The sequence below is a fragment of the Notamacropus eugenii genome, chromosome 4, assembly GCF_028372415.1.
Source record: "Notamacropus eugenii isolate mMacEug1 chromosome 4, mMacEug1.pri_v2, whole genome shotgun sequence".
NCBI lineage: Eukaryota > Metazoa > Chordata > Mammalia > Diprotodontia > Macropodidae > Notamacropus > Notamacropus eugenii.
The window spans coordinates 16393658-16419368 of record NC_092875.1 but is presented as its reverse complement, the minus strand read 5'-3'; the positions used below and the strand labels follow the sequence as shown (position 1 = coordinate 16419368).

Here is a 25711-nt window from a genome sequence, read left to right as displayed (position 1 = left end):
ATTGAACCCAGGCCTACTTGACCCTGAGGCCAGCTCCCCGCACTAGGCCACACTGCCTCAAAAACAATAGTTATAATTATTTCATACTATTGCAGTTGTGAGTAATTGTTATTGAATGACATTGAAGTCTCCTATAATAATAGGGTTTGTAAAGACTCAGCTTTTCCAAGGGCCTCCATCTCCGTTACGTTTTTTGGTCCTCCGGCCAGTTATGAGAAGGGAGAGGGAGGAATGACTATCCCTAATTTACAGAGGGGGTCACAGTTGCCCAGAGAGGGGAAGCCAATTATCCCAACTCACTCAGTGAATTAATTGAAGAACCACGCCTTGATCTGTCTCCTATACTGTACTTCCCACCCTTGGTCCTCTCTCCCCTTCCCAATCACCTCCCCACCTACTTTCTTCCCTCAGTCACCCCCTCCCCAACTTGCCTGATAGGTACCAGGGTCCCTGGCTCATGCCTGTCTACCTGCCCGCATGCCCTTTGTACCCCTGCCTGTGCCAGCCTGCTGCTCCCCAAGAGGGCTGATGGAAGGGGGAGGCATGACAGGGGTGCATGGAGGTTTGTGGGGAGGGGTCCTGGGAGGAACAATAAGTCCCATCTCCGGTGCTTTGAGGTTTCCAAATCACTCTTCCTACAATGACCCTGTAAGGTAATTTGAAGATTAATATGCCCATGTCACAAAGGAAGAAACTGGGGCGCAGGGAAGGGAAGGCACTTGCCCAGCGTCACACAGCTAATAAGCGGCAGACCAGGAACTCCAGACAAATACCCTGACCCCAAGTCTAGCACATCAGCCTTGGAAGGCAGCTAAACCAAGCAGCAGATAAGAGGCCCCCCCCTCCCCCGCCAAGGTGGGACATTTAGGGTGAAGACCTGGGATCCATCACTTGGATGCTTTGATTAGCTTAACCTGAGTGGACCCCTTTGATTTCACCACACCACCACCACCTGGCGCTACCTCCTCAACCTCGCTATTGACCCAACCATCGACAAGGTGAAGGAAGGCCTTAGAACAAATCCCCATCCCCAGCACCGCTGAAACTGCCCTGTGGGGAACCTGTGGCTCCTTTGGCATTTCCTGGTGCCATAGATCACCCTGATAAAAATGAGGAAGGGCCATGGGATATGACTTGTCCCAGGCACTATAGTGACCCTTAGGGACCTCTCTGGAACGTAGACCCTTCTGGGGACAGTCACTCAAGACCCAGGTTCATAGATTTAGAATTAGAAGGAGTCCAACTCAGTGACTTTACAGATGAGAAACCTAAGACTCAGGGAGAGAAGTGACTAGACCAGGGTCACACAGCTTTCTGAGGCAGGATTCTAACTCAGGCCTTTCCCAGGATACATCCTGAGGAAAGGAGGGAGGGGCAGCCTCAGGAGCCAGGGAGCATGAGCCTTCTTCCCAGAATGATGCAACTATCAGGACCCAAGAGCAGAGGTCCAATGGAGTAAGACCTGTAGACACACCGCGAACTTCACTTCACCCCTTAGGGGCGAGCTGTGAGTGGATTCCTGGTGTCCTGGGCAACCACCAAACAACTCAACAGTGACACCTGATGGCCAAGGCCAGCCTTACATGGAGCTGTAGACTCACGCTCAAACCAAAGGGGACTTTACAGATCAGCCCAGTCTTGCCCCTTCATTTTACAGAGGAGGAAAGTGAGGCCCGGGGAGGGAGAAGCGACTTGCCTATGGTCACACAAAGGGTTCATGGATCCAAGAACTTTCCAGAAACTGGCCTGCCCTGGAGGCTTCCTCCCTTAGCATAGTGTCTGGCACACAGTAGACGCTTAATAAATGTTTGCTTCTCCACTAGCTCTAGAGTCAGAGGATCTAGTTCACATCCCTGTTCTCTTGCCTGTCACCTGTGTGACTGTCTGAGTCTCAGTTTCCTCACCTGTAAAATCATAAATTCATCCATTTAGAGCTGGAAGAGACCTCCTGGGCCATCCAGTCCAACCCTCCATTCCCATTTCACAGATAAGGAAACAGAGGTCCCTTCCAGCCCTGATCTTTGCCTCTGTGATCCTCACTGTGTGACTTTGGACATGTCCCTTCAGCCCTGGAGAATTTCAGTTGTGTACCTGTGGCAAAAGCCAGGGGAAGCTTCATTGGCCTCAGTTTCCCCCTCTGTAGAATGCAGGGGTTGGTTTCGAGGTCTGTCCTGCTTTGGGACAGCTCTCCTTGTTCAATGGGAGATTTTCCAGCCATCCAGCCTGAATCTGCCTCTCTGCCCCCTACCCTGCACTGCTCCTAGTTCTGCCCCTTGCCTCAGTGTCACAAAGGACAAAATTAACCCCTCTTTCCCCCTGACAGCCCCTGTCAGTCTTTACCAGTGTATAAATGGATCTGGGGTAGAGCTCAGGATTGGCTGCAAAGCATGCCCCATTAGAATCTCTGTGTGTGGTTTTGGGGGCCTCACCAGGTCTGCTTGTCCTGTGCCCTCTTCCACACCCTACCCAGGCCCTCTGCCCACCTGTCTGTGCATCAGTCCCTGGGCCGTGGCAGAATGCTGAGGGAGCCTTCCGGGAGTGCATGGCCTTGGATGAATTGGGTGGGGCAGGCCAGGCTTTGCCAGTCTCTTCCCCTCTACCCCATTTCCAACCTGTCCTTAGCCTGGAATGGAACCCAGCCCTCCCCCAGCCTGGGGACCCCCTTCACGGCTGTATCTGTCTCTTTCCTCCACAGGGGGAGGGTTTGCACCAACTACGCGAGGCTTTGAAGATTTTAGCAGAAAGGGTTTTAATCTTGGAAACAATGATTGGGCTCTATGGTGAGTAGTGACAGACAGACAGACTGACAAACGGCCTGCTCGGTGCAGGGCACATGGAGGGAGAGAGAGGTGCCCAGGCTCCCCTGGCCTTTGCCACAGGTACACAGCTAATGGTCCCCAGCAGGGCTCAGAGCCTGCCTTGAGGCGGAGCCCAGCCCAAGGGACCAGCATGTGGACAAGGGGAGATGACCAGTGACAGCCCAGGGAGCCTGCCCATGACATCTGTGACTGGATCAGATGGCATCCTGGGCATGGGGCACCTCCCCATTATGTCAGAGGTCTCCCTCTCCTGCTATAAGGCAAGGACTGAGCTATCCCTGCCCCTCACCCTGGCCCCTGTATCTGTTGGACAGAAGGACTGAAGGACCTCAAAGATAACAGAGCCAGATTCCAGGGCACTAGGTCTGTGGAGGTCATAGGATCAAAGCCTGGAGTGTTGTGGATAATCAAACTAAAGCCCAAAACTCTAGGTTTTTCTGAGTGATAGAGCCAGATCCTGGAGCTGCAGGGCTTTGTGGATGAGAAAAGCACAGTTCACTACTCAAAGATTTTATTAGTGATAGAGTCAGATCCTGGAGCTGAGGGTTTTGTGGGTGATAGAGCCAGATCCTGTAGGTGCAGGGCTTTGTGGATGAAAGAAGCAGAGCTCACTACTCAAAAGTTTTTATTAGTTATAGAGCCAGAGCCCGGAGCTCTGGGCTCTGTGGATGGTGCCATAATAGAGCTACACTGTGGAGTCCTAGAGCCCAGCCCTGAAAAAGGGCCAGTGGGCTGGCTGGTGGCAGGAAATCTTGCTGACTCCAAGAGGACGGTAACAGCTTCATCTCTATAGAAGTCTAGTGGGTCCAGTGCTTTCTAGGTGTTGCTGTGGGTGCTGGGTGGCCGTTTTTCAGACAAGGCTCAGGGGGGCAAAATCGCATGTCCAGAGCCTCAGTTTGTGAGTGTCTGAGGCCACTACCTTCCTGATTCCAAGGGAAGCATTCTGTCTGCTCCCATGGGGGCTCTGGGAGAAGGTGAGCCCTCCAGCATGGGCATCAGTGAGCTGGGAGGCCAGTCAGAGGCATATCATATCCCAGATTCCTTCTTTCAAAGCCCTTGCTCCAGACTCTAGACTGAATGCCTGACTTGGAGGGCCCCCACAGAGCCCATGGGGTACATAAATCTTCTCTGTGTGTCCTTCTGGTGTTCCGATGGGCCTTGGACCCATCCCCTCACAGAATCTCCTCGAGCCTCAAACAGACACTAAACACAGCACGTTTCCTTGGAGGGGCCCTGTTCATCACGCTGCCATTGGCACAAGGGCCTGGATCAGTGTCACATGTTAGGAGTATACATTCCATGTATACACAACTTCATGGCTTCCTATGGATGGCCTTCACAGCAGGGGGTTAGGGCAGGGATTCCTATCCCCTTTTTACAGATGAGGCTCAGATTGGGGTAGTGAGGTCACCAAGTCTGCATGCCAGAACTCTTTCTGCCAAAGCCGCACCCACCCCAGCATCAAGGATGTCGTAGAATGTCCAGGGGCCTCGCCACCTCCTTCCCCCACCCCTGCGGAGGCAAGAGCGAGGCTGAATTCGCACTCTCTGCTCTTCTCAATCTCCCATTAGGCCATTAGCTTACAAACCTTCCTACAGCAGCAGCAGGCTCAGCTGGAGCTCCTGGCCAGACGAGTCACCCTGCTGGAAGCCATCATCTGGCCAGGTAACCAAGGAGAGGCTGCCCCCCTACCTAAGGGACATGGGGGCACGGGGAGGGCCAAGGACAGGGCTCCATTGGGAAAGCCTGCTGCAGCGAGCACCAGAGAACATGCAGGTGTGCATGGAAACTTAGGAGAAGCTGCTGGTGCCCAGCCAGGGGACAGGAGAGGGAGAGGAGGAGCCCCAGAGCAGAGTACAACAGGGCTGGGAGGGGCCTCAGAACAGGAGATGTCAGAGCTGGGAGAGGTCTTAGGACAGGAAAGGTCAAAGTTGGAAGGGGTCTCAGAACAGAGAATGTAAGGCCAAAAGAGGAAATAGAAATTGTGACCCCATTGTCCTTGAAAATCAGATAATCAAACTCTCTACAAGGGAGATATGAAGAATTCTCCCCGAGTACTTTACATTTTTGCTTCATGGAGGGAATTTGATTGCCCAACCTGGGACCTCCAGGCTAGGCAGGAGCAGAAGAGATATGGGTGCCTCCCAGGTGACCAAGTCCAGCCTCAGATTCCTGACACCTAAGGGGAAGCCTCACCAGAGAGCACACATCCCCTTGGGTCATATGGGCAAATCCTCCCCTCTGTCTTTCCTGTCTTAGCATCAGTGTTAAGAGAGTCTCTTATTTTCCACAGTATGACCTCCCTACGTGTGATCCCCGCCCTAGGTGTGAACCCTCCTTAGTTGTGAACCCTCCCTAGTTGTGAAAAACCCCAAGTGTGAACCTCCCTGGGTGTGACACACCTCCCCACCCCCCACTCCCCAGGGTATGGATACCTCTTTGGTGCCCTATAGTTCAAGCAGGTTTTCTCCTTTGAGTCTGGTCTCCAATTAGAGAATAAAAAGGAGGTGGCACATCCCCAGCAGTTGGGGAGGAGCCCCTCCCTGGCCCCCAAATTTAATGATTTTTCAAAAAGCCTTCCTCACCACAGCCCCTAGGGATGGGGAGTAGTTGAGGGTCTGTTAAATTATTTTCTGGGCTACCCAAAGGGAAGGAGGCCTGGGGCTTCTGGGATTATTTGGAAGGCCTAGTCTCCTGTATTCTTGGCTGTCTGTTGGGGATTTTCAGGCTTGAGAGGGTCTCCTGCTGTCTAGCTCTAGAACTTTCCTTATTAAGCCCGTGGGTCACAGACTCCTGCCCTTTGACATTCCCCATTCGAGGGCCCCTATCAGCTCTGACATTTTAGGTATAATGCCCTTCCTAGACCTGACATTCCCTGTTCTAAGGACCCTCCCAGCTCTGACTTTCCCTGTTCTAAGACCCCATCTGAGCTCTGACATTTTAGGCTATAAAGGCCCTTCCTTCTAAGAGCCATCCCAGCTCTGACAGTCCCTGCTCTAAGGGCCCTTTCTACATAAGCAGTGAAGGTATTTTTCCCCCATTTTACAAGTGAGGAAACTGAGACTGAAAGGTCAAAGTAGGATGAACTTGATCATAGGACCAGAGGTTTGTCACTGGAAAGGACCTAGAAGCCATCAAGTCCAGCCCCCTCATTTACAGAGAAGGAAACAGGCACAGAGAGGTGAAGTCCCTTGCCCAAGATTGCCCAGCTCTCTTGACTGGCAGACCCCGAGCTTTTCTCACTCCCTGTGGGGTCTCAGAGCATGGATCTAGAAGCCTCAGGAGCTGGCCCACAGGTGGTTCTCCCAGCAGCCTCTCAGGGGTCCTACCATCCAATCCTAGAGACCCCCAGCCTGCATCCATCTCCTAGGGGCAGGCTGGGACGAGAGTGGGGCTCATCTGTTTGCTCATCAGCAGGCCTCCTGCCAACCAAACATCTAGATGAATGAGACTGAGCACAGTTAGACCAGTGAGCTGCTGGCTCCAGAAGGCCCCTGAGAGGGGATACATTCAGTACATGAGTCTGGACTTATTTGACAGGTGAGTCAACTGAGTCTGGGTCCCAAATGAACCCATTAACACAGGATCAGCCACCCAGGAGGCCCAGGCTTGTTAATGAGGGTCTGGCACAGATTTGGGTACATGGAAGGGATCCAGCTAAGACTCCAAAGAGACAAGGACCCTCAGAGTTCACCTCGTCACAGTCTCAGACCTAGAAAAGTTCAAAGGCCTCTGGTCCTACTTATGCCCAGATAGGAATCCCCTCCACCACCACCCGACAAGTGATGTCATTCAAGTTTTGCTCAAAAGCTTCGGGTGACAGGGAACTCACTACCTTGCGAGGCATCCCACTTAGTTCTGTAGGAAGTTTTTTCTGACATCAAGTCAAATCTACTTCCTTATGTTGATCCTGGCTGTACTCTCTTGGGCCAGAGAGGACAAGTCTGCGAATAACTGAAGACACATCGTGCGGCATCCCCCCCCCCCCACACACACACACACATCTCTTGTCTGGCCCAATCGCCCCCAGTTCCTGGTCATTTGGACTAGTGCCTGGGGGAGGGAATTGTCCAAACTCCTGTGCATGCCCATGGGCAAAGCAGGCTGCAGATGAGCTCTCTTCTAGCCTCACTTTTTTGGCTGAGCCTTTACCTTAAGAGGTAGAGAAAAAGAGAGATGGAAATAGAAACTAGCAGTAGAGAAAAAAAGGGTGACCCAGGCCCTTATAACTCGGTGATCCCTCGGAGAATGTGTTCAGAATCCCCTACACATGGGTTTACCAAAAGCAGGGCTTTGAGATCTCAGATAACCATCAAAGGCTCCAATTGTACATTCAGCCAGCACTGGGCAGTCTCTCCCTGCTGGCTTCTGGTCTTGAACCTGCCAGAGGTCACTCAGCAGCCCTCCAGGATTCCTCTCCCACATGGTACCCAGAAGAGGGACCCACTGGGAGACCCTCCCCGACAATGACCCTGGGGATAGGGCTGACATAATTCTATTTCTTTTGCCTTCCTCTGGCAGAACCGGACCTTGGCTCTGGTGCAGGGCTCCCCAACGCTGGAGCCTCTGGCTTTCCTCGGGGCAAACGGGCAGGAGGACCAGCTACTTACCGGATTGTCTCCCGTCTACTGGCCCAGGGCAGTGAGGACCAAAAGGACTGAGCCTGGTCTGCTTGGGCACCAAGCGGGCTCAGGATGGAACCCTTTCCCACCTTGGACTCCTTCCAGGCTCTCATCCCACAGCCTGGTCCCCAGGGACAAGCAATCTATTTATTGGAGTTAGTGAGCGCCATGCCCAGGAATGCAGACAGCCACCTGTTCACCCCAAGCGGTACCTGGACTCTACCCAAACCATCACCTCGGGCTGTGTGAAGGTGGGCGAGCAAGCTTCCTGGAGGTGGCTCAGAGCTGGAGGACTGGCCTCTCCCCTCCCATGTCCTCTGCCCAGCAGGGCTGCCAGGGCCACTAAGAGAGATTCGCCCTGGGCCCCAGGCAGAGGGACTGTGGGGACAGAGGAGCCAATTCCAGTCCTGTCACCAACTCACTCCCTCTGGACCTCAGGTCCACGTCTACACTGGGGGAGGGAGATGTCTCAAGAGCTGGAAAGGACCTTTCTGGAGATTTACATCATGTGTCCTCATTTCATCTAGCCTTCCTCCTCCATCTTCACTTTACAGGGAAAGAAACTGAGGCCCAGAAGTCAGGGGATCACAGGGTCATAGCTCTCAAGCTAGAAGGACCCTTATAGGCTGTGTAATCTAACCCTCCTCCAGAAAAGGGAAGTGAATCGCCCAGAGTCATCCTCCCAAATCCAACGTCCTTTCCCCCACTCTGGGTTACTTCTGTTGAGGGAGATACACGATCATTTCAGGGAATGAGTGTGGAAATGCCCAAGCAGCTCCAAGTGGCTCCCTTCCTTGGGCCCCAGGGGCCACCTCTGAGGGTGGTTGCCCTGGCCCAGGAAGCCCCCCAGGTCCCCACCCAAGCTATCTCCTCACCAGTCAGCCCAGCATTTCCCCTTTGTCCAAGCTACAGCTAACAGTGACCTGCTTCAGAACTGGGCTTGGTGAACAATGGCCCATCGGATCCACAGAGGTCCTCGGAGGCTGCCTCCCCCTCCCCAAGCCCCCCATTGATGCAGACAAGTGAGCAGGCTGAGGCTGGGCACTATGCCCAAGGTCACCCCACCTTCTGGGCCCACTTCTCCCCCCAAACGTGGTGCTGACCTCCCTCCCAAACCCCCATGTGGTACTTGTGGTGCTGTAATTCCCCCCAAAACTGTAAGGTCAAGTACCAACTACCCTCTGACAGGAGGGGAAGGGCAGGGCTAGAAGTATGTGTCTAATACCCTGCCCTCCCAGCCTCCTAACCTGTTTCCTCCTCTGAGATCAGGGAGCCCTCGGCTCTCGGACATTGTTCCTTTACACACCACCCTGTGTAGTCCTTGGGGTGCAGGGGTCAACAGATGGGAGAGAGGGTAGCCTGTTTTATAAGGCAGATAGATGCCCGGGGGAACTGGCAGTAGAAGTCCCTCCCCTTCCATTTGGTCCTCCTGGGGTGAACAGGGTGAGGGAGAGGTTGCTGTTGGCAGGGAGGGCACTGTACTGTAGCTCAGGGTGGAGGGAGGGAGCAGACTAGGACTCCAGAGTCCTGGCTTCTCTCCCCATTGTCAGCCCTGACCCAGAATATCCTTTCCAGAAAGCTTCCTAATCCCAAAGCAGTGGAATGGGCTGCCCCAGTCCATTGTAGGGGGAGCCCCGCTTGGCTTGGCTGGGGTGACCGCTAAGGTCCCAGAGCAGCCCCTGGTATCCCTCCCTCCCTCAGCAGCTACCCAGAGGCCTGTACACCCAGCTCAGTCTTCTGCCTTTGGCTCAGGTTTCTTTCTAGCCTTGAATCCTGGCCTCTAGGCCGTGGTCCACCTTGTTCTCCTGTGAGTCTGTCTTGTTTCATGGCCAGCCTGACAGATTGTTCCTGACCCACTTTATCTGATTCCTTCTTAACTGATGGGATGCCACAGAAAGAAGGTCAGATTTGGAGCTGGAGACCTGGGTTCAAATCCAGACTCTGATACTTTCTACTTGTGGGATCATGGGCAAAGGACATAGGCTGTCAGTGTCTTGACCTGTAAATGAGCTTAGATCCTCTGAGGTCCTTTCCAGCTCTTAAGTCTATGGTCCAGTGACAACTCCAGAGCCATAACTAAGGTGCACACAATGAGACTTTGTTCCAAGGTGCTGACCTGTGCCAGGAGTGCTTGGGGACTCAGGATCCCAGATAGCTACAGCTGAAAGTGCCCACCCATGCCCTTCCAGAAACCAAGCATCTACTTTTCTTTAAAGATGAAATGGATTTATTTGGCAGGGGGGATGTCTGTGTGTGTATGTCTGTGTGTGTGTGTGAGTGTTTGTGTGTGTGTGTGTCTATGTGTGTTTGTGTGTGTGTTTCTGTGGGTGTTTATGTGTGTGCCTGTGTCTGTGTGTTTGTATGTGCGTTGCTGGAAGTTGATCTGGTGTCCTTTGAGTAACTGCCCGTGCCCCAACACTGCCCCCCATACATGCATGCAATGCCCCCTCTGTTTTCACTCCAGTGCAGCCATCAGGGCAATGCCCCTTAAGGCCTGGCAGGCTCCTGTTTCTGGGAAGATGGAAGGGAGCCCTCCCTGAGAGGTTCACTTCTACCCGCCGGGGTCACCTGGGCTGCATCGCCCACTTGCCCCTCAACTAAAAGCGAGACAGCCCCTTCCACGCGCCCTGTGGCTGCGAGCGCTACCACTGCCTGCTCCATGGAGAACCCCATGCGCTCCAGCTGCTGCAGCCTGTGGAGAGGAAGGGTCGATGTCAGTTCCCAGGCCCCAGGACTCCGCTCCATACTCGTGCCCACTGCCACTGTGCCCACTGCCACCTTACCTTAGGGAAGAGACAGACGACTTGGACAACCTCAGCTCCTGCGTAGCCCGCAAGGGCTCATCCTGAAGGGAAGCTTGGATGGCAGCCTGCAGCAGCTTGTCATTCACAGCATCTCCCTGGCTCCAGAGAGGGGTCTCCAGCGGGAGGCTAGGGGCATCCCATGATGGGGCCCCTTCAAACAAAGAGGGCCCAGTCCCCAGGCCAGGAGAGAGGGGAGCTGGTGTCTGGGTGGAGGCCCAGAGTCCAGGCACCAAATTCCCAAGAGGTCCAGGATCCGGATGTCTGGAGGAGCAGACCACCAGACTCAGCTTCTTTCAAGCCCTCCAAGGACCCCCCAAAGAGCCAAACCGCTTGTATCCCCTCATCCCAAGCCAGGGGCTCACCTTAGCCCAGCAGGGTGCAGGATGGGCAGTTCCAGTGAGCTGCCTGGGGCTGGGATGAAACACAGCAGGCAGCTCCCCTCCAGTGCCCTGCAGACACCAGCCTTCTGCAGGGCCTGGAGCTGGCGCTCAGAGAGCTCCAGCCGGCGGAAAACCCCAGCGGAGTCTGGATCAGCCCCCAGCAGAGAAGAGGGGTGGCCAGTCAAGGGGAAAACTCGTCAGCAGGCCCACAGCCCCTAATTCTCCCACCTCTGCACTTTTGCTTGGCTGGTGAGCCTCCCTGCCCACCAGACTCCTCTCCCATTAGCGCATGGGTCTGGAAGAGCAGGCCAGATGGGCCAACAGCCAGTCTTCCCTGAAGACCCTCCTCCTGCCCCTCCAAACCATCCCTCCCCAAGTTCTGGCCCTAATCCTTCTTGCCCTTCATCTGTCACACTCACCCCACCCCACCTCCATGATCTCATCTCCAGGTTGAACAATGCTACCTTGGGAAACCCCCCGGCCAGCCCTCCCTAAACTCTGGTACCCGGCCCTGGCCCTGGACTGCAGAGGCCGGCCAGCCCAACCCAACCCCACTCCCACCAAAGGATACAGGCCAGGCCGGTGAGGAGACCACAGAGCTGAAGTAGGAAGGGAGGCTCAGAGCTTACCAGGTGCATCAGGGCCAGAAGCAGCAAGGGTGGCACCAGCCCCCCAGGCAGCCTGGTCCGGCTCCGGTGCTGGGCCGCCAGTAGAGCCAAGTGGATGGGCGTGTAGCCGCAGCCCCTGGCCCCTGCCCCGGGCACCCCCAGGCCGCCCAGGAGCAGATAGAGCAACCCGATGGCCAGGGTCCCCAGGGCCGAGGCATGGACGTAGCGCACGGTGCCCAGGTGGCTCTCCTGATACCAGCCCAGGGTAGGAAATAGCAGCAGGCTCAGCAACAGGGCTGGGAGGGCCGTGTGGCCCAGTGGGAAGGTCAGCAGCCGGTACACTGAGGAGACAGGAGGAAAAGAGTTGAGCCTTCCCCCAGTGGCCTGGGGGCAATCAGCAGCACCTACTATGTGCCCAACATGGAAAGCTCCCCCTTCTCCAGAAGCATACAGGCTGTTGGGAGGAGACAACATTCCCGTGCAGAGGTGTGCTGAAAATATACAAACAGTCAGCAGCACTTATGAAGCACCTACTATGTGCCTGGCGCTGGGCCGGGCATTAGAGCCACAGACACATACAAAATGAAATAATATTAATAGTCAGCACATATAATACTGGGCTTTAAAGTGTTTTATAAATAGTATCTCATTTAATTCCAGAAACACTGGCAGGTAAGGGCTATGTTTATCCCCATTCCATTTTACAGTTGAGAAAACTGAGGCAGAGAACAGTGAAGGGAATGGCCCAGGGTCTGAAGCAGCATTTGAACTCGGGTCTTCCAGATTCCAGACCCAAAGCTCCATGACCTCGCTACCCAAACTATTCCTGCTCTCAGAAAGCTGACACTTGAAGAAAGAAGACAACGGGTACAGACAGGTGTGAATATATAGCAAATACACAGTAAATAAATACAGGGACAGTCAGGGGACGGGGACCACCAGGCCTAGAGTCAGGAAGATTCATCTTGTGAGTTCAGATGTGTACTAGCTAGGTGACCCTGAGCAAGTCACTTAACTCTCTGGCCTCAAATTCCTCATCTGTCAAATGGGCTGGAGAAGGAGATGGCAAACCCCTCCAGTATCTTTGCCAAGAAACCCCAAGATGGGGTCACGAAGAGTTGGATACGACTGAAAATGATTGAAGAACACCAATTAAAATACAGAGTAGTTTGGGGAGGGACAGCCCAAGGAACTGAGGGGGATCAGGCTTCATAGAGAAAGTGGCACTCAAGCTATCACCTGAAGGAAGAGGGAGAATGTGTCAAATAAAGCTGAGAAGGGAGTGCATGACATTGGGCACAGTCAATACAAAGGCCTGGAGGTGGGAGATGGAGAGCTGGTGTATATAAACAGAGAAAGGTCAATGGAGCTGAACTGTAAGCCGTGGGAAGGGGAGATTCAGAAGCTAGGCAGGGGCTCTTGGTTTTTTGAGGGTGAAGGGAAGCGTTCAGGAGAATCTCTCTGGCAGCCGGAGGAGGAGGGACTTAAGGCCAATGAATGGTACAGGGAAAGATAAGAAGGCCTGAGTCAAGGTCCAAGAGGTCCAAGAGGAAGGCCTGAAAGACAGCCTAGTCCAAGTTCTGCACCCACAGGGCACTTAAGTGAGTGAATGAATGAGTAAGCCTATTCAAAGACCCTCCTCCCCCCCAAAAAAGCATTTCTTCCTTTATTAGATACTGTGTCCAAAAACAAAAACACAGAACCACAATCTCCAAGTTGGAAGAGCTCCCAGACACCCATATCACTAAGAAGCCTCTCTCCACTCTCCTCGACAAGCCTCTGCTTGAATACCCCTGGTGACAGGGAGCTCACCCCTTCTCCCAGCAGTTCACTCCTCATTGGGATGACTGTCACTGTTAGAGAAGCAGTTTGGTAGGGTGGAAGGAGAGTTACCCCTGCCTCCTGGCTGAGTGGCCCTGGGCTAATCACCTCCTCTCCCATGGCTGTGGACAATGCTAAGGTTATAAGTCGAGAAGATGGGGCTATCCTGCCCCATTTCCTCTCCTGGCAGCTCTCCAACGAAATGAAATCAAAGGTCACTTTGTCTGCTTCAGTACCCCCATTTGTATAATGGGGACAGTGACAGCTTCTACCTCCCAGGGTGGCTGTAAGATAAAAAGATATTTGTAAAGCACCTAGCACAGGGCCTGGGGCATGGCAAGAGCTACAGAAGGGCTAGTCACCATCAATATTATTATTAAAATCCAGTCTTAGACCTTCCTAGCTGTGTGACCCTGGGCAAGTCACTTAATCTCGGTCTGCCTCAGTTTCCTCAACTGTAAAATGAGGAACATAACTGCAGCTTCCTCACAGAAGATCCTATCTGTGAAGTGTTCAGCCCAGTGCCAGCACATGGTAGGAGCTCTATAAGTGCTGGCTGTCATTATAATTGTTAAATTCCAGTTTCGGACATTTCCTAGCTGTGTGACCTTGGCCAGGCCACCTCACCTCTGTCTGCCTCAGTTTCTTCATCTACAAAATAGGGATCATGCCAGCACCGACCTCCCAGGGTTAGCATGAGGACCAAATGAAATCAAATCTGTAAAATGTTCAGAGCACTGCCTAGCACATAGTAGGAGATACGTAAGTGTGAGCTATCATCATCACTGTCATCAAAGTTTGCCTTTAGCCACGTCCCTACTGTGAGCCTCAGGTCCCTCTGAGGCATGCAGAACAAGGCTGAGTCCTGCAGCCACAGCTTGGTCCCATCTGCCCTGAGGCTTCTTTTTCAGGATAAATGCTCTCAGGTCCTTCAGCATGATCTCTCAGGTCGTCCCATATGGGCCTGGGAGCAAACCTGGAGACCCTCTGGCCCAGGAGGGAGAAAAAGAGCCCCGGATTCGAGATCTGTGGCAGAAGTAGGCCTGAGTTCGCAGCCTCTGACTCTCAACCTGACCCTCCTGCCTCCACAGGCCTTTCACCTCCTCTGGCCAAAGCCACAGGCACAGATTTAGAGCTGGGGGGCCCTCAGAAGCCCCCTTGGTCCAAGCCCCTCCGCCCTCTAGGCTGGGTCAGGGCAGAGCTGCTGGTCTTCATACCCATTTGGTGACACCTGTCTGAGCTGCTGACCCCCTGACACCCCCTCAGTCCAGAGTCAGCCCCATGCTACAGTAATGAGAAGGGAGACATCCCTGGGGAGGCTGGGTGAATGAAATCAGGGAGCTGAAATCATTCTCCCTCAAGTTTCTCCCCTCCCTACTCCATCCTCCACCCAACCTCTAAGGTCATTTTCCTTAAGCCAGGGTAACTCAAAATCATTCTCCCTCAAGTTTCTCCCCTCCCTACTCCATCCTCCACCCAACCTCTAAGGTCATTTTCCTTAAGCCAGGGTAACTCTCCCACCACACTCCATCTCCAGTCTCCAGGCCTTTATAGTGGTGGGGCCTCATACCTAGAATGCCATGCCTCCTCAAACTCACCTTCTAGCTTCCCTGGCCTCCTTTAATCCTCAGTTCAAATACCACCCTCTACCATTCTAATCCCCCCCCTTCTTACCTTTCATCTACTCTGTATAAATCTTGTCCATACCTAGTTATTTACATTAGATTAGATTTTATGTTCTTTGAGAGTAGGGTCTATTTTTGTCTTCCTTTGTATCCCTAGCACTTAGTAGGGTTACAGATTTATAGTAAGTCTAACAAACTTACTTTAATGGACTGACAAAATGAGAGGACATCTCTCCTTTCTATTAACAATTGGAAGAATGTAGTTTGTAGAGGACTTTCTTTGGGAGTCAGTTGGCAAGTGTCTATTCTGTCAAAACAATGTATTGGTAGTTTTAAAAAAAAAAGTAAAATAAAATATGTACTTTAAAAAATAATTTGTGTCTTTACAAAGCTAGATCAAATATTAACAATATGTATTTGAAGGAACAAAATTAATGAATGTAAGATAAGAGAAGTGGTCAAATAGAAAAAAGTATTTGCTTCAAATTTCTCGGATAAGAATTTGATGTCTAAAATATACGGACAAATAACAAAAATATGTAAGACCAAGAGCCATTTCTCAATAGATAAGTAATCAAAGTATATAAATGGTTCTCAAAAGAAGAAATGCAAACTATTAACAACCATATGAAGAAAATGTTCCAAATCACCAATAATATGAGAAATGCACATTTTTTAAACCATAACCAGAAAAATGACAAAGATGACGACAGATGGGAATAGTCAGTGAGGAGGTGTGGAGGAATGACAGGCCCACTGATGCATTGTTGGTGAAACCATGAATTAACCATTCTGGAATATAACAATTCTGGAAAAGTTGGAACTATGCAAATAAAGTGGCTTAAAATGTCCATATCCTTAGCCCAAAGATAACACTTCTAGGTCTACACCTCACAGAAGTCATTAACAAAGAGGGCTCCATGTATATCAAATGTATAGCCATACTTTTTTGTGCTAACCAAGAACTGGAAACAGGAGTGGATGTCGAGCAACAGGGAAATGACTAAATAAATTGGGGTAGATGAATGAAATGGGCCACTAGGTGGCACCATAGTGGATAGAGTGCTGGGCCTGGAGTCGAGAAGACTCATCTTCTTGAGTTCAAATCTGGCCTCAGACACTTACTAGTTGCGTGACCCTGGGAAAGTCTTTAAATCTTGTCTACCTCAGTTTCCTCATCTATAAAATGACCTGGAGAAGGAAATGGCAAATCACTCTGGTATCTCTGCCAAGAAAACCCCAACTGGGGTCATGAAGAGTTGGACACAACTGAACAACGCAGGGCTGTCAGAAACAAAGAGTATGATGAAGATAGAGAAGCATCTGAAAATTTGCACAATCTGATGCAAAGTGAAGTAAATGAGCCAAGAAAACAATATACATAACAGCTACAACGGTGTAAGTGGAAAGAGTGACCACATGCAAAATAAATAAATGTTACAAAATTACAAAGAAGAGGTCCGTTGTCCCCGCACTCCTTTGTAGACCTGGGAGTACACAAGTGATCAGTGGATCAGTGTGTATATTACCAGATTCATCCAATGCTTTGATCAGTTTTGCTGGATTTTTTTCTCTTCAACCCTTTTTTTAAAAAATAATCTTTGTTATGGGGTAGCTCTCTGGGAGGGGGCAAGGAAGGACATATAGGAAGAAATGAAGACAATGTAATACCACGTGATACAATTTTTTTTTATTTTAAAGAGCTATGAGAAGATACTCCCACCCCACTCCTTTGCAAAGGTAGAAGATATGAGGGTATGAATGTATTGTCAGATTTTTTTGTGTGAATAGATTGATTTTCCTCATCTTTTCCATTTAAAATATTTTTTGTTACCTGGCATGGTTCTCTGGAAGGAAAAGGGAGATATTTTTGGAAATATAAAAAAAAGCTATCAACAGAAATTAATTTTTAAAAAGAAAATGAATGTGGCAAAATTACAAAGAACAAATTTGTAAATGCAGTTGAAAAATTGAAAAGAAGCAGGAAACAAGGGTGGGGAAATCTCTGCAACGTGTTTCTCTGATAAAGGTCTCATTTCTAAAATATAGAAGGAACTGATCCAAAAGCATAAAACTAAAAGCCATTTCTCCATGCATAAAGAAAACAAGGCAGCTTCCAAAATCCAAGCTATCAGCAATCATGAAAAATGTCTTACTCACTAATACTCAAAGGAATGCAAATTAAATCAACTTTTGAGGGTCCACCTCAAGCCTAGCAGTCAGGCAGAAATGGTAAAAAAGAAAAATGACAAATGCTGGAGGGACTGTAGGAAAACAGGTATATTGCTGGTGGGGCTGTGAAGTGGCCCATCCATTCTGGAAAACAATGCCCCTCCAAAGTCATTAAACTGCACCTACTAATGACCAAAATCATTAAACTTGCCATTACTAGCACCACTGGTCTTCAATGACTTTAGAGGCTCACTTAAATTCAATTCACTCACCAACCAAGATATCACCCTGTGATGTCATTGGTCCACTTTGAAAACAACAGACAAAATGACAACAAAATTAGGCTTATGCTCCCCCCAAAAAAAAATCAAAGGAAAAGGGGCATACAAAAATATTCAAAGCAATTCTTTTTGTGGTAGCCAAATGGTGGAAAAATGGAGAATTCTGGCATGCGTGAAATGTTCTCCTCTCTCCACTTAACCACTGACATCCCTGGCTTCATTTAAGTCCCATCGAAAATCCTATCTTTTACTTCCCCAATGCCTAATTCCAGTGCCTTTCCTCTAATTTTTTCTATTTATCCCATACATAGCTTGTTTCATATATATTTATTTGCATGTGGTCTCCTCCATTAGACTCTAAGTTCACTGTGGGTAGGAACTGTCTCTTGCCTTTTTTGGTATCCTGCTTAACACATTAGCACATAGTAGGCATTTAATAAATGTTTACCGATGGTTCCATGAGAAAGGGCAAAATTGACAGTTTCAGAGTAAACTGGGAAGACCCCTCTGAACTGATTCAGAGAGAAGTGAGCAGGACGAGAATTATTTATCCAATGACAACATTAGGAAGAAAATCAAATTTGAAAGACTCTAGAATTCTGATCCCTGCCATGAGAAAACATGAGGCTCAGTAGTGCTTCTCAAACTGTGGGTCTTGACTTCATATGGCAAAAATTTGGCAACAGTAGAAGGATTCTGAAGACCCGATGACCAAAAAGTAATTAAAAATCAAACGCATAATGAATCCAAGGTGTTTCTGGCAGCTCTTGCTGCTGTTGCATCGATCAATTTCACTGCAGCCTTGGTTCTGAACACAAAGCATGCGCACTTTGCACAAGGACAACTAACACTGCTGTGGAAACTCAAGAAAGGATCATAGAATGGAAAAAATGTAAGCCCTGGTCCAGAAGACCCACCTCCTGCCAGACAAAGATATAGTTTTGGACATCATTAATTCATTTGGCTAAACTGCATACCTATGTCCTGGGAGATTTGTTTTTCAGGGTATCATTTTAATCTCAATTCGAGAGAGAAATAATGGGATGGGTAGATTAATTTTAAAAATACCTGTTATTTGAAAAATAAAAATAAGCTTTTTTAAAAATAACAAATTTGACTCCAAAGAAGAGATATGAGAATGCGTATCTCCCCCACTCTTTTACAGAGGTTGGGGTCCACAGGTACAGAACATGGCATACGTGATCAGGTTGTCAATATATTGATCAATTTTGTTGAGGTTTTTTTTTAATCTTTTTCCTTAAAAACAAAATCCTTTGTTATAAGGGCTGGCTCTTGGGAGGAGGGAGGGAAGGGATACAAGGGAAAATCTAAGTGACGTTTAAAAAAGAGAGAGAGAGGAAAAAGTGACTTTAAAAAAAAGCTGCCATTATATGCTCCCCCAATCACTTCCTTCTTAAACAGAATAGAGAAAGTGTGATTTAGCCTTTCCCAGGGATTCAAGATAATCATTAGAAGAATTAGAACTGCAGGCTATGTCCTTAGGACAGTTCAGCTTTGAACTGAATAGCCCTGGGCTGGGTTTTCACTTGTTTTTTTCACATCACATCTCTCTGTGGTCAGTGTGACTGCCTCTAGTGGCCTCCCTCCAACCCTTCCAATTTCTCCATGTGTCTCCTCTAAGAGTCTATATTCTGAGAAACCAAATCACCAGGCTGGTAAAAACTGTGTGTAAGATAAAAGTCAAGAGTCCCTGAGTGAGGGCCAAAGGGTTTTTCCATGAATACAAGAGTTTAGTATAGCAGATCTTATGACATTCAGAAACAGCATTGTACCTGAGCTCAAATTCTGTCTTTGCTATTTATTATCTAGATGACCTAGCTTCCTCCTCTGTAAAACAAGGGGATGGACTACGTGTTCTCTGAGGTCTAGGGCTGGGGTCTGTGAAGCTTTTCCTGAATCTCTGGCTCATGGGGCTTAATTCAACTAAACACATTTATCAACTTGAAAAATGAGCATTAAAAATAAAAGAAAAAAATAAAAAATAATAAAAATAAAAATATAAAAAAATAAATTATTTATAATTTTATATTTTATTTTTACATTATTTTATATTTATATTATATAACAATAGCTTTTATTTATAATTTTGTTTTATTTTTATATTATTTTATATAACAATCGTTTTTATTTGTAATTTTATATTGCGTATTTTATTTATAAAAATGGGACTGTTTTTATCTGAAGTCCACTGAATATATGTACACATGTGAGTGTGTATAAAACTTTCTATATACATGGTATTTGATTTTCTGCGTACGTTTGTTTCCTTACATTCAATAGAATGTAATCTTCTCCAGTAAAGCCTGTACCCATTTTGCCTTTACATACCCAGAGCCTGATTAGCACAGTAGGTACTCATTTTGTCAATGCAAAAAAAAAAAAAAAAAAAAAGATTTAATTAATGAATGAAAGGGAAAAAATTTATATGAAATATGTAATTTACAGAAGGAAGACCGAAAATTTCATGTTATATATTTGGAATTTAACTTTCTATGTAACAGATAAACAGGAAATCTGATTTAACAGGAAAGGAAAATCAAATTGTTCATATCAAAAATGAAAAAGAAGTCACAATCAAACAAAAATAAAGGAAATTATTTGAAACTATTTTGCCCAATTATATGCTAGCAAAACTGATAACATACAGGATATGGATGAAAACAACAAAACTGGTAACAGAAGAAATTAACAAATACTTACAAAATTATAAGATACTCAGCTTTTTAAAAAAAAGAAAAAAGATACTATTTAAATAACCAGCATTTGAAAAAAGCTATAAATAAACTCCTAAAGGAGAAAAACTCAAGTACATGATGGATTTACAAGTGAATTCTATCAGATATTCAAAGAACAACTGATTCCAATATACACAAACTGTTGTCAATGAAAAAAAGAAGATACCCTTCTAATTTCCTTCTATGATACAAATAAATAAAACCTTAATACCTAAATCAGGGAGAAATAAGGGAGAAAAAAAACACAACATAGACCGTATCTCTACTGAATCTTGATGCAAAGAAATGTTAAATAAAATTTTATCAAGCAGGCTTAACAAGATTGGACCAGAAATACAGGGACACTTTAACAAGACTATGAACATAACAAATATACATATCCTTGATATACATAATAAAAATGACTTTATTATATCAGTCAAATGTGGAAAAGGCTTTTGACAAAATCTAGCATATTTTTTGATGAAAAATTCGAGAAAAGGGGCAGCTAGGTGGCAAAGTAAATAGAACACCAGCCTTGGCACCATGAGGACCTGAGTTCAAATCTGAACTCAAATACTTGTCACTTACTAACTGTGTGATCCTGGGCAAGTCACTTTACCCTGACTGCCTTGCCAAAAACCGAACAAAAACACACTAGAATAAATAGACCTTTCCTTAATACAGGAAATAATATTCATCTAAAGCCCAGCAAAAATCAATGTAAAGCACCTACTATGTGCCCAGCACTGCGCTAAGTACTGAGGATAAAAGAGGCAAAATTCAGCTCCTGTCCACAAGGAGCTTACAATCTAACGGGGGAGACAATGTGCAAACAAATCTATACAAGGCAAGCTATGTATGGGATAAATAGGAAATAATTAACAAAAGGAAACCACTAGAATTAAGGAAAGGCTTCCAGGAAAAGGCAGGATTTTAGTTGGGACTTAAAGGAAATAGGGAAGTCAATAAAAATGTTATGTAATTGAAAGAAGTTAGAGATTTTTCCAATAAGATCTGGGGTAAAGCAAGGGGGTCTATCAATGTCCATCCTCATCACTACTATTTAACATAGTATTAAAAATTCTAGCTAGCGATAGAAATAAGCCAAGAAAGAAAAACTGGGAGAATTAGCATAGGCAAAGAGGACATAAAATTATCTCTTTTTACAAAAGTTACAATAACTTACTTAGAAAACCCTAAAGGGTTCAAAAAAATTCAAATAATAAATTCAGCAAAGTTTTAGGATGTAAAAAAAAATAAGTTTATATAAATCATCAACATTCCTATTTGTTACCAACAAAATCCAAAAGAAAGTAGCTAGAAAGAGAAATTCCATTCAAAATATCTATAAAGGCTACAAAATATTTAAGAACATATCTATCAAGATGCATCCAGGGACTATAGGACTCCAATTACAAAACACTCTTTACAGAAATACAGACTTAAATAATTGGAGAAACATTCATTGCTCATCGACAGGTCAAGTCAGTATAATAAAAATGACAAAACTACTCATTTATTCACTCTTACACCAATGGGACATTTTGTAGGTCTAATAAAATAATAAACAGCTAGCATTTATATAATGCCCACTATGCCCCAAATATTGTACCAAGCATTTTACAAAGAGAATCTCATTTGATCCTCACAACAACCCAGAAGAAGGTACTATGATTATCCCCATTTCACATATGAGGGAAAACTGAGGCAAACAGAAGTGACTTGCCCAGGGTCACAAGGCTATTAAGTATCTAAGGCTGGATTTTAATTCAGGTCTCCTGACTAATACCTAGCTAATATAATAATATAGATACTATAATAACAAAATTTATAAGGAGGAATAGGAGGTCAAGAATCTCAAGGATAATAATGAAAACAATGGGAAAGAATTGGGTCTATCAATACCAGACCTCACATTGTACTACAAAGCAGTAATCATTAAAAAACATGGTATTGGTAAAAAAAAAATAATAATAAAATTCAATAAAAAATAAGCCAATTGGTGAAATAGATTAGATATACAACATAAAGAAACACAAAAATGTAGTAGCATAGTTTTTGATAAATCCACAGACCCCGCTTACTAAGGAAAGGACTCATCTAATCTGACAAAAACTGCCAGAAAAACTGGACAGCAGTCTGGCAGAAAGTAGGTTTAGAACCAAACGGGCAGCTAGGTGGTGCGGTGGATAGAGCACCAGTGCAGGAGTCAGGAGGACCTGAGCTCAGATCTTACCTCGGACACTTGACACTCACTAGCTGTGTGACCTTGGGTAAGTCACTTAACCCCAACTGCCTCATCCTGGGTCATCTCCAGTCATCCTGATGAATATCTGGTCACTGGATTCAGATGACTCTGGAGGAGAAGTGAGGCTGGTGACCTGTACAGCCGTCACTCAAAACAAAGTCAAGTGCAAGTCATGTCATTATTTCTCTGATGGCATGATCTTCTTTGGCAACAAAGGATGACTATATATGTATGTATGTAGGTTTAGACCAACACCTAACACCATACGTCAAGACAAACTCCAAATGGAGCTCATGTTCACAGTTATACACAGTTGTTTGCATGTGGTCTCCCCCATTAGAGCCCCTTGAGAGCAGGAGTCTTCTATGTCTTTCTTTGTATACTCAGTGTTTAACACTATGCACATGGTGACCAAAAAATGGTCGAAGGATATATAAAGGTCATTTTCAAAGGAAGGAATCCAATCCATCAACTAAATGAAAACTAATAATTAAAAAAAAGCACATTGAACCAATTCTGAGGTTCCACCTCACATTCATCAGTTTGGCAAAGATAACCCCCTAAAAAGAAAATAACTGTTGGAAGCACTTTGTGAAAACAGGAACGCTGATACATTGTTATTGAAGGGATGACTTGATCTAGACATTCTGAAGGGCAATCTGGAACTATGGCCCAAGAGTTACTCACTCTGCATGGTCTTTGACTCAGGTTTACTGTTACTAGGCATACACCCAAAAAGTGATCAAAGAAAAAAGATCTGTTAGTCCTTTTATGGAGATGGATGGATCGATGGATGGATGGATGGACGGATGGATGGATAGATAGGTAGGTAGATAGATATAGATAGATAGATAGATAGATAGATAGATAGAAGATATATAATATAGATACATATGTGTGTGTATATATGTATTTGTATTTGGCATATATAATGTACATTTATATGAGTATACAATATATATTTATATGGACAAAAATATTTATAACAGTTCCTTTTAGCAGTGGCAAAGAACTGGGTACCAAAGGAGTGACCTCCGATGGGGAATGGCTAAACAAAAGGTGGCATATGAATGTAGTGAACTATTACCGTGCCACAAGAAAAGGATGAAATGGACAATTTCAGAGGAAACTGTGAAAATCTCCATGAACTGATGCAGAAAGAAGAAATGATTTATCCAATGACAACAACATTATCAAGAAAATCCACTTTGAAAGACTTTAGAACTCTGATCACTGCAATAACAAAAAGCACGAGAACTGAGTTCAAAACTGGCCATGCCCTAGCTGCTGGGGAGGTGATGAGATATTCAGAGGAAGCTATGGTAAAGGCAGGGATTTGTTTCCCCAGACTATATATGCTGCTGCTGATTTTATTTCAGGGTTTTTTTGGTTGCTCTTGTTTAGTGTGGGGAGGGCAGAATGCCTGCAAAACTAAATTTGTTTTCTTTTTTTCTCATATATAAATCTAAATTGATTTTTTTACATATAAAACTAAATTGATTTTCTTTTTTACATATATAAGACTAAATTTACTTTCTTTTTCATATATAAAACTAAACGGATTTTGCAGCAGCACTCCTGCACGAGGTTTCCTCCAGCACAACGTGCTCCTCCCGGGCAGGGGCTGCACTGTCCCTGCTTCCCCAGCACTAACTGAACCCCAGAGGGGGCTCACCCGGCCCACGGCCCTCGGTTGACTTTGTCCAGGTCGGAGAGCAGGGCGCTCAGGCTCCTGCCGGCCCTCCCCAGCCCCGCCCCCGCCCCAGCAGGGGGCCCGTTCTCACCCTGCCAGTGTCCCAGCAGCAGGTCCCGGTCCAGGGCCAGGCCGGGCCCGGCCCCGAGCAGCCACAGACCGCAGAGCAGCAGCAGCAGCAGGGAGGAGGCCAGGGGCAGGCCTCGCACCGCGGGGGCCCCGGGGCCCGGGCGCTCTCTGCGGGGGGCCATGGCGCCCTGGCCGCGCACTTCAGGGCCAAGCGAGCCCCAGGGCCGGCTGGGGAGACACAAGCGCTCAGTCCGGGGGTCCCGCTCCCCCGCCCCGCCCCCGCCCGGCTTGCCTCAGTTTCTCCCTCTATCCCCCGAGGCCATGACGAGGCTCGGAAGGGCCCTACCCCTTCTAGGCCCTCGGGGGCCGCGGCCCTGCCCCCCTCGTTTTACAGAGGAGGAAACTGAGGCCCGGAGAGCTTGCGGGGTCAGCACCCTGGAAAGGGTCCTCACTGCGGCCCCAGCCGGTGGTGATAACCTCAGGAGCCTCCTGGTCCAACCCCGAGGGGAGGAAGGGGCGCCCGGCCTGGGGCAGGAAGCCTGGGGGGCCTCGGCAGCCGGGGGGATCCCCACTCCTGGGAGCAGGGGCCAGGCCAGGCCCGGGGCGCCCAGTCTCGGGGTCGGGGGGGACCCCCAACAGACTCCCCCCCCTCCCAAAGCTAGGCTACATCGGATCCCCGGGGTCCAAGAAGGGTCAGGAGGAGTAGAGGCCCGATAGAGGGACCCCCAAACTGCCCTCTGAACGCCCCCTCCACCGATAACCTCCAGCTCCGGGCACGGTCCACCCTCCCCGCCAGGCTGCCCGCCGTGCCGGCCCAGGCGCTCCGGCCCCCGCGCCCGGGCCACCCCACCCCCCGCACACACACACCGGCCATCTTGCCATGCCGCCCAGCGGGGGCCCCGGCAGCCCCGCGTGGGGGCGGGAAACGACGGGCTCCGCTCGGGCTCGCCGGGGAGCGTCTACAAAGGGCGGCGGCGTGGGCAGCCCAGCGCGTCAGGGAGCATCTGCAAAGTGCAGGCCGGGTGAGAAGAGGCGGGAGGGGCGTGGGGGAGAGGGAGGGGGAGGGGAGATGAAAGGGACTGTGCAGAGGAGAGAGGAGGGGTGGGAGAGGAGGAGGAGGAGGAGGGGGAAGAAAGCAGAGAGAGGCAGAGACCGTGGGGGGGCAGGAGGAAGGAGGGGTCCTCCAGGGCGCAGCCCCCTCCCGCAGCGCACCTGGCCTTGGGGAGCCCCGGACGTCCTGCCCCAGCCCTAGCCCCTGTGACCTTGGGCCAGCCCCGCCGGGCTCGGGGTGTCCTGGGTGAGCCAGGACCACTGCCTCTGGTAGAAGGAATGTTAATCCTAAAAAGAGGCAGGCGGGGCCAACTTCCCTCCCCCCAATCAATACCCTCCTAATTCCCCTTAAAGCGAAACAAAACAAAATCCTTTATTAAGCCCCCCCATCCCTCTATGCCCAGGACAGATGCCCCCGCCTCCTCCGGGAAGACTTTCTGGACCAGCCCAGCCCCAAGTAAAGTCACAGAGCCAGACGTGGAAGCAGCGTCCTGTCTCTGGAAGACTGGGTTCCAATCCTACCTCTGAGACTGACTACCTGAATGAATGAAAAAGCATTTTTAGTGAGCGCTGACTGTGTGCCAGGCCCTTCCGTAAGCACGCAAGCCTTTTCACCTGAGCAGTCCTCAGTTTCCTCATCTGTAAAATTAAGGAGATCGTCCTGGCTGGCCTCTGGGGCACTGAAGCTCCAGATCCGTGTTCTCTGGAGCCCTGAGCCACTGGGATTTGGTGGAGTTCAAAGGCCCAAAACCATCATCTCCAAGAAACCAATTCATTTGCT

At 48.3% G+C, this 25711-nt stretch overlaps 2 protein-coding genes across 9 annotated transcripts in view; one reads left to right on the top strand and one right to left on the bottom strand.

Annotated features, from left to right (window-relative positions):
- The window catches only part of EMID1 (EMI domain containing 1), a 55881-nt gene extending 47938 nt beyond the window's left edge, over window positions 1–7943 (top strand). Inside the window, exons 15-17 of one of the 7 annotated variants that reach the window (XR_011965258.1) lie at window positions 4391–4484; window positions 6237–6359; window positions 7341–7466. Coding sequence is in view for 5 of the 7 variants with exons in the window: in XM_072600053.1 (XP_072456154.1) it covers window positions 7341–7601 (261 nt within the window). In the remaining 2 variants the exon portion in view is untranslated. The other 6 variants (XR_011965257.1, XM_072600051.1, XM_072600052.1 and 3 more) reach the window with 6 other exon arrangements.
- Window positions 7944–9645: 1702 nt separating this feature from the next.
- On the bottom strand, window positions 9646–25711 carry RHBDD3 (rhomboid domain containing 3). 2 transcript variants are annotated; one of them, XM_072600058.1, is made up of 6 exons: window positions 25546–25711; window positions 23903–24108; window positions 11197–11574; window positions 10608–10770; window positions 10225–10506; window positions 9646–10133 (listed from the first exon to the last, which is right to left on the bottom strand). In XM_072600058.1, the coding sequence occupies exons 2-6, from the start codon at window positions 24060–24062 to the stop codon at window positions 9929–9931; spliced, it is 1188 nt and encodes a 395-aa protein (XP_072456159.1). In that variant the 5' UTR covers window positions 24063–24108; window positions 25546–25711; the 3' UTR covers window positions 9646–9928. The 2 variants fall into 2 exon arrangements, with proteins under 2 accessions (XP_072456159.1, XP_072456158.1); XM_072600057.1 differs by lacking the exon at window positions 25546–25711 and adding an exon at window positions 24748–24888.

Coding starts and splice junctions, on each gene's coding strand:
- RHBDD3 (XM_072600058.1), bottom strand. CDS start 24,062: ATGGCCCCCCGCAGAGAGCGCCCGGGCCCCGGGGCCCCCGCGGTGCGA. Junction 10,771..11,196: donor TCTCCTCACCGGCCTGGCCT/GTATCCTTTGGT, acceptor GGGCTGATCCAG/ACTCCGCTGGGGTTTTCCGC. Junction 10,507..10,607: donor CTGCACCCTGCTGGGCTAAG/GTGAGCCCCTGG, acceptor CTGCTCCTCCAG/ACATCCGGATCCTGGACCTC.